Source organism: Terrapene carolina, unplaced genomic scaffold (assembly GCF_002925995.2).
Source record: "Terrapene carolina triunguis isolate 2854851 unplaced genomic scaffold, T_m_triunguis-2.0 Scaffold69, whole genome shotgun sequence".
In the NCBI taxonomy this organism is placed as follows: domain Eukaryota; kingdom Metazoa; phylum Chordata; order Testudines; family Emydidae; genus Terrapene; species Terrapene triunguis.
In genome coordinates, this window is record NW_020664420.1 from 23,895,519 (window position 1) to 23,911,499 (window position 15,981).

The following is a 15,981-nucleotide window of genomic DNA, read 5'->3' on the forward strand; positions in this document are numbered from 1 at the left end:
GGGGTTAAATTAAGGGCATTTTTGAAGAATATGAGATTAAATTAGAAATGAGTGATGAGAAGGGAGGTTGTGCTTAGTTTCAGATCTGGATTAGGTTGGTGTTGACATGATTTTTGCACCTTTTTTCCTATGTTGGTTCCACTGCTCTGGATGAAATAATAATGAATCGATATTCCTGTAGAATCCAACTGAATGCAGGTATTTTTACTACTTATAACAAAAAGCTGTTCCAAGTGGCATGTTTCCTGAAATCATCATCTCTGCCCCACACAAATAGGAGCCTATATAAAAAAGACCCAAAAATCGGGACTGTCCCTATAAAATCGAGACATCTGGTCACCCTAGCAAGATTCATCCTTTACTTTCCATAATCTCGGCCAAATTTCTTGTTCAGGGCCTCATTATATTCAGCTTGGACTACTGCAATATCCTTCTCTCTTGCCACCCTATCGCACCCATACAAAATGCTTCTCTTTGCTAGTCAGTTTGATCATATCACTCCCTTCTTCAATTTGGCTCCCAAGGTGTTATCTCATGAAATTTGAGCTTCTTGTCACTACCTTCAAAACACTATAAACTGTGCACCTCCTTACTCTCCCTTGCAATGTTTCACATTCCCTCTGCTCTGCCAGCATTCCCACCCTCATCTATCCATTTGACACTTCTCCCTCATTTACCTCTGTGTCTTCATTAACAACAACACCTATGCCTATTATCACCTTCTCACACTTGTCCAAAAGGCCCACTACCCCATCCACATTTAAGTCCCTTTTAAAGATCCATTTCTACCATGCTGCCAACAGTGGATCTAATTGTATTACTTGAAACCAAACCAAACAAAAAAAATCTGTTGGTCCCTTTCCCCTAAATTCTGTCTACCTTCCCATCTTTAGACTGGGAGCTCCTTGGGGCATACCTTCCTTAATATTTGGAAAGCACCCAGAACACTGTAGATGCTATTGTAAACTAACAAATATTATTAATTTAATGTGAATAAGGACTGCAGGATCTGACCCTCTGAAGGGTTTTCAGAGTTATCTCTAGATAAAGCTCATTAATCTTGTCAGCCTAGAAGTCTCTAAGACATGGAACATCCTGGTAGGGTGTTGGTGTCTGGGAAAAACAGCATCCGCTTCTGAATATTTTAGAAGCTGAAGAAAGCCACTGCTGGCCACTGCAACAACATAATTTCCCATGTTCAACTAGTGGTCAGAAAAAAGCTCCCATTGTCTTCAAGGACAAGAACTGATGCAATACTTATTACATTAAACAATAAATTAAAAATCAGAAAATATTGTTCACTCGTATCCAAATTCTCACCCAGGGCACGGGCACACAGATCTGCATATGCATTGACTACCATGGAGTTGCACCAGGGATTAATTTGGCCCAGTCTTATAGTTCTGCATGTTCAGTAAAGTTAACTGCAGTATTCAACTCTACTAGGCTATAGCATATGGATTTTTGACTTATTTCACATTGAACACAACTTGGTAATCATTCTTGAAATGGAAGATTCATTTTAAAGTAATTACCTTCTCTTGATATTGTCGTCGTGAGGAATCCAAAGACTGAATTAGGGCCGTGGCATGACCAACAAACATGGCATAACATGTAGCCCCCACAATCATACTCAACATGGTAATCCAGAGATCGGACATGCTGACAGGGGCCCGGGCTCCATAACCAATACAAAGCATGTGGCTCATGGCTTTGAAGAGTGCATACGAATACTGCTTTCCCCAGGAATCATTCTGCAAGAAAAGAGAAAAGTGACACAGCCAGCAAGAAGGTGGAGGACAAAGTATTTTTGACCTATGTAACAGGAACATTATAGATCATTGGTTTTGGAGGAACATCCTGGTAATGTATCCTCTGTGTATAGGAAAGAGATATTCTGTTACATAAAGCATTGGGAAGACTGTCAGATATTACTTAGCACAGTGACAGAAAATAAGTGGACTATTTTAAAAACAAATATTTTTTCCTCACACTTGTATGTTAACCTAATTAAGCTAAGGATAAAAGTCAATTTTATTTTAAAGTCCAGTGCAGGGAGTTTAGAAAGAGCTGAGCATCCAGACCTTCCAAGAACACACACACGCAATATTTTGGTTTCATGTCCAGTAAGACAGAAAGAAGCAATGTAGGTCTTTCTTTCTTTCTCTTTCCCTAACTTATTGTTTATATTGTTGCCATCTGTGAATGTGATAGTATAGAAAATACACAAAGCTGCTTGCGGGGTTTTTTTTTTTGGTTTGTTTTAGTGTATTACCACTTTCATTTGGAATTTTATTTTCTAAAATTTTAGGCAAAATTCTGTCTGTTGAAAAGAGGTTCTGCTCCCCACCTGTGAACCCACCATTTCTGCAGGTAAAAACCTCAACTATATAGACCTTTCAGGCTCCATTTGAAGAAGTGTAATTAAACCTCTCTACAAATGAAAGGTATCCCACACTGTGTCCACCTCTAAGAGTTATTTGGTTCCCACACTGCCTTTTTATCCTGTGTTCTGCCTGCAATGAGGTTTCAATATAATACGCTATAGATGTCCTCACTCACAGTTATTACAGGAGCCATGCATTTTGTTTTAACAAGTTTAAATAGATAAATGTCATTTACAATACATCAGCATTTAATAAATATACAATGCATCAACACTGGCTTATGGCAATTTTAACAAACTGCTACATCATTTTCAGCTATTAGCTATTTCACTTCCTAAGAACACCTTTGATTCTCATGGGTGAATGATGTGTTTTCCTACTTATTTTTCTGTCTGTGATATTCCTAATATACATCAAAAACATCACAATTCATAAAGAATCTATCTACATATAATCTTCACTAATGACTAAACATCTTCCACAGCCACAGATACAGAAACAACTTTAGACTGGGTTAGATTCATGATATCTGCACATATGACATGTATCTATCATTTTGGATTCCCTCTGAGATTAGAAAGTACCTACAGCTCATTCACAAGCTTTTAAAACTGTATAGGTGTTTGCAAAGTGCTGCTTTAGCCTTGTATAGGCTCCAAGGAGCTATGTCTAAACAAGACCAGACATTGTAAAGCTGACAAAGAAGCCATGGGACTCATTTTGGATTTTTCCTATTTTCTTTGCCAGCGGAATACAACTAATACTGCTTTAAACCAGTTAACCATCTGTTGCTCTTATTAACAAATCGTGCTATGAACCTCACAGTACAGACGAGAAAAAATTATCTCTGCCACAGACAGCTTCCAATATAATTTCAGACATGACACAATGAGGGTGTGTGGGAGGAAAAACAATGATGAAATCAACAAGATTCAGTGGTTACTCAGCAAAGGCCATTGCACAGCACAACATAAGCAAACAAATTGTTTTTCTCTCAGAGAAATTTGGGGAGGTGTAACACACATACACACACAGGTCAACTACATTCACTGGAGACAGCCCGGCACAACTGGGTCTTTAGCAGTGACTTAAATACGTAAACTCAGATTTTGTTGCACTCATCCACTAACCCCATTATTTTTTTACTTAATAATCAATTAATTCCTAAAAAGTGATCTGAAATATTCTGGTGTGTTTATGAGAGAGTGAGTAAGAGATATGCTGATTCAATACTATTTTTGGAAAGGAAGGTGGAGTCTCAATAGAATTCAAGAAACTGCTTTCTCTGTTCATTGATCTGTCCCCAAATATAGCATACACTTAAAATAAAATGTGCTGTTTTCATCTTTTTCAACTTAAATACATCACACTAATACCAAGTTTAATCTACAGAAATAAGAATAAAGATGATCTCAGTATTTTCAATGCATGTTGTTTAAGCCTAGGCTTTGTCAGCATCGGCCTTAGATTTGTCAGTGTCACAGGTTGGAATTTTCCACAACCGGACACCAAAGTGCTGGTCTTTGCTGTAGACAAAAGTGCAGAGTGCATCATTCCTCTGTTACCAGAGTATAAAATTCTCTGCATGCAGCATTTCCCCACCAACTCCATAAGGCAATTTTATGTGATGCATTCTGAACTAATACTGCTGAATTATCCAAAGTCCATATTATGTAGCTAACCACGTTTTGTTTACACATTCAGCTTTCCTTTAATATAATTGTTGCCATTTAAAATATTTCCCTAAATGACCCATATTCTGTTCTTGCTGTGGGGAAAAAAACCTCTATCCAGACTTTCCAACCGATAGGTAAAAAAGGGCATTTAATTTCTTATTTGACAGTGAGTTGATCACTGGTTCCAGATTAGCAGTAATCGGTTTAAACTGTTTTAAATGGAATGACATTAATTTGGAATAAACTATTAAAGACAGTAACTGTGAGAAATACCAAAGCTGTTTATCCAAGGATTGATTGCATAATCTAGCTTGATGACACTAGGAAATCCTCAGATGTGTAAAAGCAGTGATCACTGATCATTTGCAATTAGTTTTGGGAGTATAAGCATTAATTTAGAGCTGTTATCCCATAGAGCACATTCAGCACACTGCACTCTTGATGTTTAAGGGTCTTATACATCGAGAGTACACTTGTTTCCTCTGATCGAAGGATGTTATCCTTTCCCCCATAACTCCACATAAGCCTGTTATAAATAACTGTTTTATAATATGTTAACTTCTCAGCTCATAAGCATAATTTCACAGAAAGGTTATAGGACACATTTAGGGGACAAAAAAGGAAAGCTAAAGTATGTTGCTCAATGGAATAAGAGTTTCTGTTTTAGTGGAATCTGAAGAGGCTATTACTAGAAGATTCTGTTGTCATCAGACAAATCAATTCTACTCCTCCCACGCTGCAGTCCTTGCCTCAGGCACAGCTTATCATTAAGGCTAAGATTTTATCACAGTTATTTTTAGTAAAAGTCACGAAGAGGTCACAGGCAATAAACAAAAATTCACAGAGCCCGTGACCTGTCCATTACTTTACTAAAAATAACCGGGGGGGAGGGGGTAGGGAGCAGGGCTAGGTGGGGGGGGGAGGAAGGAATGGAGTCCCATGGGGGGAGGGACTGATAGGCCGAGCCCCCCACCATGGTGCAGCAGCCGCAGTGGGGAGCGCAGCCACAGGGGGCACACAGCCCCCACTCCAGAGCAGACCCATCTACAGAAGAGGGGTGCACGGCCCCGACTGCAGCCCCCACAAAGTCCCAACTGCAGTGAGGGGGGGACACATGGCCCTGGGAAGCCGCAAGGAGGCGCATGGCCCCGGGTGCAACCGCCAGGCAGGGGTGCACAGCCCCAGCCGCAGCCCCCAGAAGAAGCCGTGGGGCTAGGGGCTGCAGGGTCCTGGTTCCAGCCAGTCCCAGCAGGGCAGGGGCGCACAGTCCCGTCTCCTCCTCCTGAAGCCCTAGAAGTCACAGAGGTCCAGTAAAGTCACGGAATCCATGACTGCCGTCACCTCTGTGACTAAATTGTGGCCTTACTTATTGTCAGTCAGCCTTCCCTTGCATTCAGATATAAACTGATTTAGAAATCTTGCAGCAAGCAGGTTATTTCACAGATGGCAGTGGGGTTTTCCCACATTCTGATTCCACTCTCCCCCCCCACCCTTCCAGATTATTCTAGCTGCAGGTATCAAAGGAAGGTGCAGGTGAGTTTGCAAGGGCATGCTTTACTCACTGTGGACCAGACATATTTGTTTTGAACTACTCGGGGGAAATTAAATTGTTGTATCCAAAATCTCTGATTTTGTTTCCCTCCCCTCCCCTTAATATTGCAGTAGCACCCAGGTCCCTGATCAGGACTAGGGCTATATTGTGCTAAGTGATGTATAAACTGAAGTAGACATAGTCCTTACCTCAAAGAGCTTGCTATCTAATCAACGGAATGTTTTCAGGAATGACCACTGTAGCATCTGTGGACTTTGTGAAAAGACGTATGTTAGGAGGGGTTTGATAAAGGGAAATTGGGAGCCCATTATACTAGAATAGAAATAGTTTAAAGCGCTGGAGTTTTAGCTGGACCCATTTTTGCTATAAATGCACTGCAATATAATATAACATATAAAGTACTATAAGCACAAAAACAAACAACAAAAAATTCCACTTGAGGTCAAAGAAAGCGTAAGGAGGTAGAATGTATCTTTACCAGCTGCAATGTAGCTCGGTAGTGGCTCTAGAGAAATGTCCTACCAAAATCTTGAGGACACGAGCCAATGCTTATGGAAGTCAACTGTAGTCTTTCCAACAACTTCAATGGGCATTTGATTAGGCCCTAATACCCTAAATTTGATTCTATTTTAACTTTCTCATTAAATATTTATCTAGAATACCATACAAGATGGGCACCTAGAAACTGACTTTGAAAAGTTCTTAAAATTAAAATTCAATTAAGAAACTAATCAACCATGCATAGCACAAGCATTTGCATAATATATTAAACACTCTTACAAAAATTGAGAGTTGAGAGAGGACTGTATCTGCATGTTTACAACAGCACTGGTAATTAACACCCAAAAGGAGGAGAAGGAGAAAGAGGTTTTGAATAGGAAAGAAGTGCCATGCATTCTTTATCAAGCCCTTTGTCACCCATCCTGCATGTCCAACTCTTCTCTCACCTGTTACACTTTGTTACAGAGAGAAGTTTTATCATACTCAGAGGGTTCTAATGCTATGGTTGGCCACCTATTTGAAATCAAAGTGTGATACTTCTTGCTTATGCTGGTGTAAATCAGAGTAACTCCACTGGGTCAATAAAGTTACATTGGTATAACACTGGTGTAAAATGAGATCAGAATCAGTCCCTTAAAGTGTAATCTGCAATTTGACTGTTAATGCGCATATTGATGGTCACTGTTGTCTACCAACTTGCTCTACCTCTCAGAATGGGGGAGAAAAAAACGTTGGCATTGCATTTCACAGCAAAAAAAGTCTTGTTGAGAGAAGCAATGACTATCATCCATAGCTATTTATCCATCCACATGCACAGTGTGGCTATACATATTCACTATACAACAAAGTAAATACACACACACACAAACATTTATATATTTACTTCGTTCAGAGTTGCTATATGACTTTGCTGTCACTACACTACACTACAGTTTTGCTGCTGTGTCCCACATGCCATCAGTTAAACAAAAACAAAGCAGGATCACAAATCTTTGTCTTTGTTTTTTGGTGCAGCAGACCCATCTTACAGGCTATGACTGCCGCTTTCTTCGTTCATTTGTATCCAAGCTTCGGTGTTTTGGGGGGGGGGGGGGGGGGGGGGGGGAATTGGTTTTGTTTTTTTAAATCCTTTCACTCAGTCTAGTATCCTTAAGGAAATGCAGCAAGGCTGTTTTTCCACTATTCCATTTTCCTGACATTCTCACTAGTACCTCTAGGGAAAAATCTTTGATTCCAAACCAACTCAACTTTCTTTCCATAAAATATTGCCCACAATGCCACAGAAATGATCAACTGTGCCTTTGGTTTTGCACACATTACATGGCCCATCTTTACATCTTTTTAATATGTTTAACTTATCATTTAGGGCACAGTGACCTGTTCACACTATAAAATGACTTCACTTTTTCTGTGGTGACAGTGGAGTATTCTATTATCTTCAATTTTGAGCATACACATAAAACCTTTGACCTTTTGTTTCCTTTGCCCACAGTTCTTGCGATTTCTTCACAAGTGCCTTTTTGACCATACTTTTAAATTCTTCTAAACTTAAGGGAATGTTAATATCCACCTCCTCATTTTTTAGAGCTTGTTTTGATGCTTTGTTAGCCACCTCATTTCCAGGTATTCCAATATGCGCTGGAATCCATGCTATTGTTACACAGATACCTGCTTGCATTATTTCCATAGTTAGGAACATTATTTCACTTATGTCATTTCTGCTTCCTGGAGTCTCTGTTGTCACTGCCACTATAACTGACAGGGAAGCAGATAAAATTACAGCTGCAGCTGGCTGTACATCTCTTACCCAGGTTAGTGCCACCAATATCCCATTAGTTCAGCCATCGGAATGGTCACATAATGTGATAGCCTTTGAGATTTCGGGATTCAAAGACTAGGAACACAGAAGGCTGTTGCTACTCTACCTCTGCTGTCATATTTTGATTCATCTGGACCTATTTTTCATAAATAAATTCAGAAATGTCATTGGCCATAATGTGTTTTTATTCTTTCCCTCAGTTCTTTCATACCATTCCAAATCCACAAATGGGAGAATAATTATCCAACTGTAATTTGATTTCCCATGACTAATAATTTTTAGTTCTCTCAGTTTTTCTTTTTTATGTATCTCCTTTACATATTTTTTGACCCTGATAGTATGAGAAAGTCTGTGGCAACCTAAATCATTTTGTCTACTCAGCTCCCAGCAGTCCTCATAAATTGGTTGTGTACTTCTATTTTCACGATTTTCATTTACCTTTCCCCAAAAGGTTAGATCTAATAGTTTCACCCTTAGATTTATAGGTGCTTCTCCAGTGGCTATTTGCAACACACACACTGGTGTTATCATTGCACCACATGCCAATTGCAGAGCTGAGGCCTGGAGCAGTTCCAAGTTTCTAAGAATTGTTTTTGAGGCTGAACCACAATCTTGGCATCCATAAAACTGGTCTTATCAATGCTCTATACCATTATAATCAGTACCTTCTTATCTGCATCCCATTTGCTTCCAGCTACACTATTAAGTAAGTTCATCCTACTTTTACACTTTTGGAAAAGTCACATAGGTAATATCATACAATTTAATTTATCAAACACTACTCCTAGGAACATAAACTTTTTAACTATCTAAATTTTTTCACCATAAAAAAAATAAGTTCCATTCTTCCCTAATTTTCTTCCTGTTAAAAAGCATTTCCTTAGTTTTTGCAAGTGAAAATTTCAATCCCCAATCATTTCCCCATTTGGAAATTCTCTGGAGTGTCTCATTTATCTTTTCCACAACTATTTTAAGTCTTTTATACTTAGTCCATATAACACAGTCATCTGTAAAAAAGGAAATACGTACTCCCATCTGCACACTTTCCGTGAGGTCATTTATCATAATGGAAAACAAAGTAGGGCTTGTAATAACTTCCTTGAGTTCGATTTTTAATCTTCTACGTTTTCGATAAAGCTGTTCCCCCTTTCACTTGTATAATTTTGTCACTTAAAAAGTCCTTTATCCAGCAAAACATTCTCCCATTTATTCCAATTTTGGCTGGTTTATAAAGGAGGCCTTCCCACTATAGCATGTCATATGTTTTTTCAATGTCCAGGAAGACTGTAATCATAAGAACATAAAAATGACCATACAGGGTCAAACCCATGGTCCATCTAACCTAGTTTCCTGTCTTCCAACAATGGCCAGTGCCAGATGCTTCAGAGGGAATGAACAGAACAGGGAAATTATTAAGTGACCCATTCCCTGTTATCTAGTCCTATTCAATGGAAGTTGGAGGTTTAGGGACACCTGGGGTTGCATCTCTGCTCATCTTGGTCAATAGACATTGATGGACCTATCCTCCATGAACTTATATAATTCTTTTTAAACCCAGTTATAGTTTTGGCCTCCACAACATTTCCTGAAAATGAGTTCCACAGTTTGATTATATGAAGAAATAATTCCTTAAGACAGACTGAAAAAATACAAATTGTAATCCTGTTAACCTAAATATACAACACAGAGGAAGAATCAAAAACTTTTCCCAAAGGTCTGCAGAAGTGCAGGAAGAAATATTTAATGAAAATAAATATAGGAGTTCATTTTCAAAGATTTCAAAATATTAAATTTGGCTGGGCAAACAAGAGAAGCAGCCGTAAGGTTTGTTGATTGATGAGGGGAAGAAAAACTCAAGGTCAAAGCCAAGGCATGTGACTTAATAGTAGAGAATTTAAATCCTTCAAGAAACCTTTTGATTGAGAATTTTAAAAATTGGGGGATAATGACAGAGATTCTAAAATCTTATGTGGACTAGAGAGACAACAACAATTTTATTTTTCAGATAGTTAAAAGTTGATAGACATGATGTTATAGGTATTGTAAGTTGACAGATCTGGAGTAAAGAATCGATCCATTTATGAAATGCCATTATAATGCAAACATCAAGAAAATCTTTGAATTTACAATGGTTGATAATGTGTTATATAGCACAACTCTTAGAGGCAGTTCAAGGAGCAGAGTGATATAAACCTGACTAGCAACTCCACAGTATGCTGACTTACTAGGAATTGTAAGTGGAATCTCCAGTTTGCAATGATATTTACAAGCATTCTACAAAAATGCAGCAGCAGCAGATAGGGAACCTAGTAGGAAATGGCATGTGTGAGTTCTGCACACAGCTCAGAGTAGACAACATATTATGCAGAGTTCCTGACCTGAAATGATAAAGTGTCTTAAAGATAACATAGAAAACATTCTTTGGCTTTGGACCTTTATTCCTTTGGGAGGTGTCATCATTAGTCTCAGAATCACTGGTGACTTGTGGAAGTCATGTACAATAAATCACTAACTAGACAGCATAAAAGACTATCATGAATATGTCTGCCAAGAAAAAATAATTTCCCTCCAAATACTAATCAGAGCCTACTGTTTGTCTTCGCCAGGAACATTTTCAGTTTTAGGTCCACATAGACACAAATTTACTTTACTCACATAAGTAGTCTCAGTGAGTAGTTCTCTTGGGTTGGCACTATCAGGCCCTTAATAAGAAATTCAACAAAGGAAATATTTGATTGTAGATTATAATTTTTTTAGCAATTAAGTGGGAATGGTCAATAAATATGTATTGTTCTCACTTTACATATAGTGAAACAAAGGGCTTGTCTATACAAAGCAGTTGCACTGGTTGAACTTCAGGTAAAAATTTAAACCAGATTAGTTAAACTGATGCAAGCCCCTTATTTCAATTTAAGAGTAGATGATACTGGGATATTTGGGTCCACATTTAAACTAAAGCAACATAATCCACCCTTAAACTGATCTGAGTGTCCCCAAGGGTATTGGAACAAGTCTAATTAAATCAGCTTAAATGAATGAAGTTTAAACCAATGCAACTTTCTAAACCGATCTAAAGCAGAAAGGCTAAGTGACTTTCAGAAGGCTACCGAAAAAAAAAAAGTCCATGTCAGAACAGGGATTAGAATTGAGGATTTCCACATTACCAGACCCGTGTTTAAGAATTAGACCTCGCCTTTCTCTTAATGGTAAACCGCAGTTTTGTACAGATGAATGGAGGAAATACAAAAGTTTCTTTCGTTAGTCTAAGAAGGGATTCATTTTACACTGTATCTTTTGACTGGGGGGTGCATAGTTGTTATGGTCACAAATTCAGTCCTGTTGTTAAAAGCTTTAAGAGCCCTTTCCCAGCTAGTTGACATTCTACACTATTGTATTATGAATTGATAACAGGAAGCAACTGAGTTTCCATTCTAAGTCCTATTGTGGCACCACAAACATAAAATGTATTGTCCTCAGAATGGATCAGGGTTCAAGGATAATTTATTTTCCTACCACAATTGAGTTTAATTGGAAGATGAGATCTTGAATTATGACACCCTATAAAAAGAGGTGCCCAATAAGGTTCAAAAAGTCATCTAGGACAAATATTTTACAAGCACCAAATTCCCACTTTCAAAAGTGATTTAGACATTTATTAGCCTAAGTTTCATTGAAATTCAATGTGACGTAGGCGTCTAAGTAACTTATGCACTTTCAAAAATTTTACCTCTAACTTTGTTATTTTAATGGAAAACATCCTCTAATACAAACAAACAAACAAACAAACAGAATGCAGGAAAGAAATAAAACAGCTAATTGCACTCCCTTTGCATAGCACCAAAATGTAGTTGACTAAATTCTAACTTTCAAAAGCTATACACTTTTGGATATAGAACATCAGATGATTGCTGGGGATCTATTGAAAAGCTCGGGTTTCAAGCCCTTTTCCTTGCAGAGATAGACTTCAAAACATACCTCTAAACTGTTGTTCATTCTCAAATGACACCAAGAACTGGTGGCCATGAGAAAAAGTACCTCACTGCCAGGGCCGGCTCCAGGCACCAGCCGCCCAAGCACGTGCTTGGGGCGGCACCTTGGGGCAGGGCGGTGCTTGATTTTTTATTTTATTTTATTTTATTTTTTGATTCGGCGGCACAGCGCTCGGGGGGGGGCGGGCGCTTTGGGCGGCCTGGTGCTCGGGAGGGCGGGGCTTCGGGCAGCGCGGCGCTCGGAGGGGGCGGGGGCTTTGGGCGGCGTGGTGCTCAGAAGGGGGGGCAGGGGCTTCAGGCAGCGTGGTGCTCGGGGGGGTGGAGTTTCGGGCGGCGTGGTGCTCGGAGGGGGGGCGGGGGCTTCGGGCGGCGCGGTGCTCGGGGGGTGGGGTCTTGGGGGCGGGGGCTGGCGCGATGCGGCGCTTGGAGGGGGCAGGGCTTCGGGTGACGTGGTGCTGGGGGGGCGGGGATTTCGGCGGCGCTCGCGGGGGGGAGGTACGGTGGGGCGGCGCTCTTCTTTTTTGGCTGGGGCAGCAAAAAAGTTAGAGCCAGCCCTGCTCACTGCACCTCACACTATCAGGCCCTTAACGAAGAATGAGCAATGATTGCCTTCATTTGGCTGTCTAGTCAGCAGCTTCAAACAGTGTGCATATTGAGTAAAGAAGGCTTTAAAGCATCATGATCACTACTTAGTTAAAAATAAGGCATTCTAGGTTTTGTGACTGATCAAATGGAACTTATGAGCTGAGAAGGTGACTTTCAGGACATTGCTATGGTTTGGGGGAACAGATGAAACAATTTGGAGTTTCGGTGCCTTGTCTTAGGAGTTTGAAACCTAGGAAATGCAGCCTGCATTTTTGAGGAGTTTATTTTTGTTCATTTTTTTCAAAAATTCTAATGTTCTTGAAAGGTAACATTTCAGTGGTTTGAGTGCATTTGCCTTTAACGTTAACTTCACCACAAGGTTGTTGAGGTTTTTTTGTATATGATTGTATAAAATTTAACTAGGCAGCCAAAAATGGGCAAAAGATATATTTTCAATGCAGAAACCAAATTTGAAAAGATCTGTGGCCAATCTATAAACAAATTATTTTTTCCCATTCTTAGGTTTGCACAGTTTAGTGAATACAGTAAAGTGTTCAATAATAAGTAATAAAATTTCTGTAGGTCTAACTTCTCTTTAATCGTTTGTGCATATTTGAGCTTCCTACAACTCAATAATAATTATTCATGAGACAGCTGTTCTATTCATGGAACAATGGTAATGCTATTTAACTGCAGTAACGTTTGGAAAGCATATGGAATGCCTTCAGAGTTGTAACATAAAAGGCAAGAAAGTATCTATGTAAATCTAAAAATTAAACCACAGTCCTTTGATTACAGGAGCTACAAAATTAGCCTGCAGAGCAACTATAGCAGCCACCTGCTGGATAGTTTAAAGGAAACCAGTTTTGAAATTGAATATTCCAATTCTGTAATTTAAATGGATATTGTCATGATAATAGTAAGAAAAAACAACTCAGTCTTCTATGCCCTAAGAGCAAACACTGGGGAGAGTTACCTAAATGTGGGAAAGAAGGGGAGTAATGGGGGATGAAGTCAATGAGTGATGGAATATTTTATTTAGTGTTATATTAGTCCACTAATCCTGTAAACCATCTGGAAGAGTCATCAGAAACAGAGAGAGACCTCATCCCATCCCTGAAGTGTTTATAATCTATGGTTGCAATCCTACAGCACGGTCTGTGTAGGCAGACTTTTAAGCCAGTGTAACTTCCCATTGAAGTCAGTGGGACTCCACCTGGGTGCAAAGAGTTTCCGTATATGGATTTGACTGCAGTCCTAGGGCCTTATTTTAGACACTGTATGATGAGTGGGGAGCAATAAACAGTACAGAGGGAGTGTGGAGAGGTAGGACAAGGCTTCCAGCAATGAAATTATAAGAGTTCCCAGTACAGACATATGAACATCTTGGTCATTCCTTTATATTTTTGTGAATGTGACAAAGTACAGAGTACTGAGTATAAGCTTTTCAATTTTCAGGGCAAACATTTGGATATTTGAATCTATCTCAAAAAAAGAGAGGAACATGCTGAAATGACAATGTATTAAAAATATCCCCAAACTCATCCATTTCATCCTCACCCATAACAATTTTACATTCAAAAACAAACACTTTGCCCAAACCAGGGAAACAGCTATAAGTACTAAGATGGCTCCCTAATATGCCAAGCTCTTCATGGGCCACCGTAAAGAAAAAATTCCAGACAAATGAACCATAAAACCAATGATATACCTGAGATATATCAGTGATATTTTCATCCTCTGGATAGACAACCTAAACTGCCATATAGATTTCCACCACAACTTCATCAGCAACACCCATCCATTAAACTCTCTCTAGGACACTCCCACACTCACATCAACTTCCTGGACAACATGATTAGCTTCAACAATGGAACCCTACAGATGATTCTATGCAAGAAACCCATGGATCACCTACCTTCACAGATCCAGGAACCACCCCAAACACACTCAGAAATCTGTTATCTACAGCAAGGCATTCAGATACCACAGAATATGCTTTCAGGAAAAAGTCCAGGATATATACACCTTAACACACTTAAAACTGCCTTCAGCAAACCAGGACACTCCACCAAAGAAGTAGATCGCATCATGAAATGGGCCACCCAAGTGCCCTAAAAGAACCTGCTTCAATACAGAAATAAAATTCCCTGCGATGGCACACCTCCAGTTGTCATCTACCACCCCACAACCTCTCCAAGTTCATCATCAGAAGCAAGCTTCCCACAGACCAGAACACATTAACTCAAAGTGGCACCAGACCTTGCCAGAGCAACAGATGAAAAGCCTGTAGACATATCTGCACTGCTATGATGATCAGTACACCCATATCACACTTTTCAAGATCCATGGGTCCTACACATGCCTATCACAGCAGGTGGTGAACCTCATCCAGTCATGGGTGGCAGGTGACCCGGCCATTGGGGGAGACTGGCCCTTCCCCTTGTGTCCAAGGCCCCGCCCCTCCTCTTCTGCCCTCCCCCCTCTTCATTGCCATTTTAGCTCTTTGGTAGTCTAGTAGAAACACCCTTTTTCACATGGCTTGCTACTCTGATATTTCTTGGTCTTTATGTCTTTCGATGTTTGCATTTCAGATTTCATCTTAGCCTTCCCAATAGCCATTTTACCTGCCATAGTTTGTATTCCTTTCTGTTGACTTCATGGCGGATGGATTTCTGTTTTCCTTTAGAATATCTGTTTAGCTCAAATAACTTCTTCTATCTTGCTATTTAACAATATTTGTTTTCCTTAACTTCCTGATTCATTTTTTGAAGGGGGGTATACATGATTTCTGTGGCCATTACCATTTGCTTGTGTAGTGTCCATGCAGAGCAAAAGGGCTTATTTCTTCAGTTTTGACATCAGGGGCTTTTTGCCTAACTTCCTCTCCTTTATTTAAATACCCCTTTCTGAAGTTTAATAGCATCTACCCGGGTGGCCGGGGGGTGAGGCCCCAGTCCCGGTGCGGCGAGCAGCCGGGTGGTGTGGCCAGCTCCGGTGCGCCGGGCGGCAATACCCCAGCCACAGTGCTCCAGGAGGCTGCAGAGCCCCCAGTTCCGGTGCGCCCTGCGGCCCGTCCGCAGTGTGCCAGGCGACGCGGATGCAGTGCCCCCAGCCCTGGTCCAGCTGGCAGCGAGCCCCAGCACCAGCCGCCCTGAATCTCTGCGGGAGGCAGGCCGGCCAGCCAGCTCCGGCCCCCAGCCTGCCTGGGCCAACCAAAACACAAAAGCAAACATCTGAATATATTTTCCAACTTTAATCTTGAGAGTTAAGCCCAAGTGCTGTGAACAAAATTTCTGTATACAGGCATTCTTCACAGTGATAAAAACTGTTTTTCCAGCATGCATAAAAGATGTGCAAAGTGAAGAAAATTGTTGACTATGTATTGTTTGTCCTCGGAATGTAGACAGGAATCATTGCACTCAGGAAGTATTTTTGTGTATATATATATATATATATATATATACACACA

General features: G+C 40.1%; 1 protein-coding gene across 1 annotated transcript in view; it reads right to left on the reverse strand.

The window, feature by feature from the left end:
* Window positions 1-15,981, reverse strand: part of HCN1 (hyperpolarization activated cyclic nucleotide gated potassium channel 1) — a 295,938-nt gene that overhangs the window by 98,167 nt on the left and 181,790 nt on the right. The window contains exon 4 of the mRNA XM_026649260.1: window positions 1,536-1,754. Within this exon, the coding sequence (XP_026505045.1) occupies window positions 1,536-1,754 (219 nt within the window). The remainder of the gene's footprint in view (window positions 1-1,535; window positions 1,755-15,981) is intronic.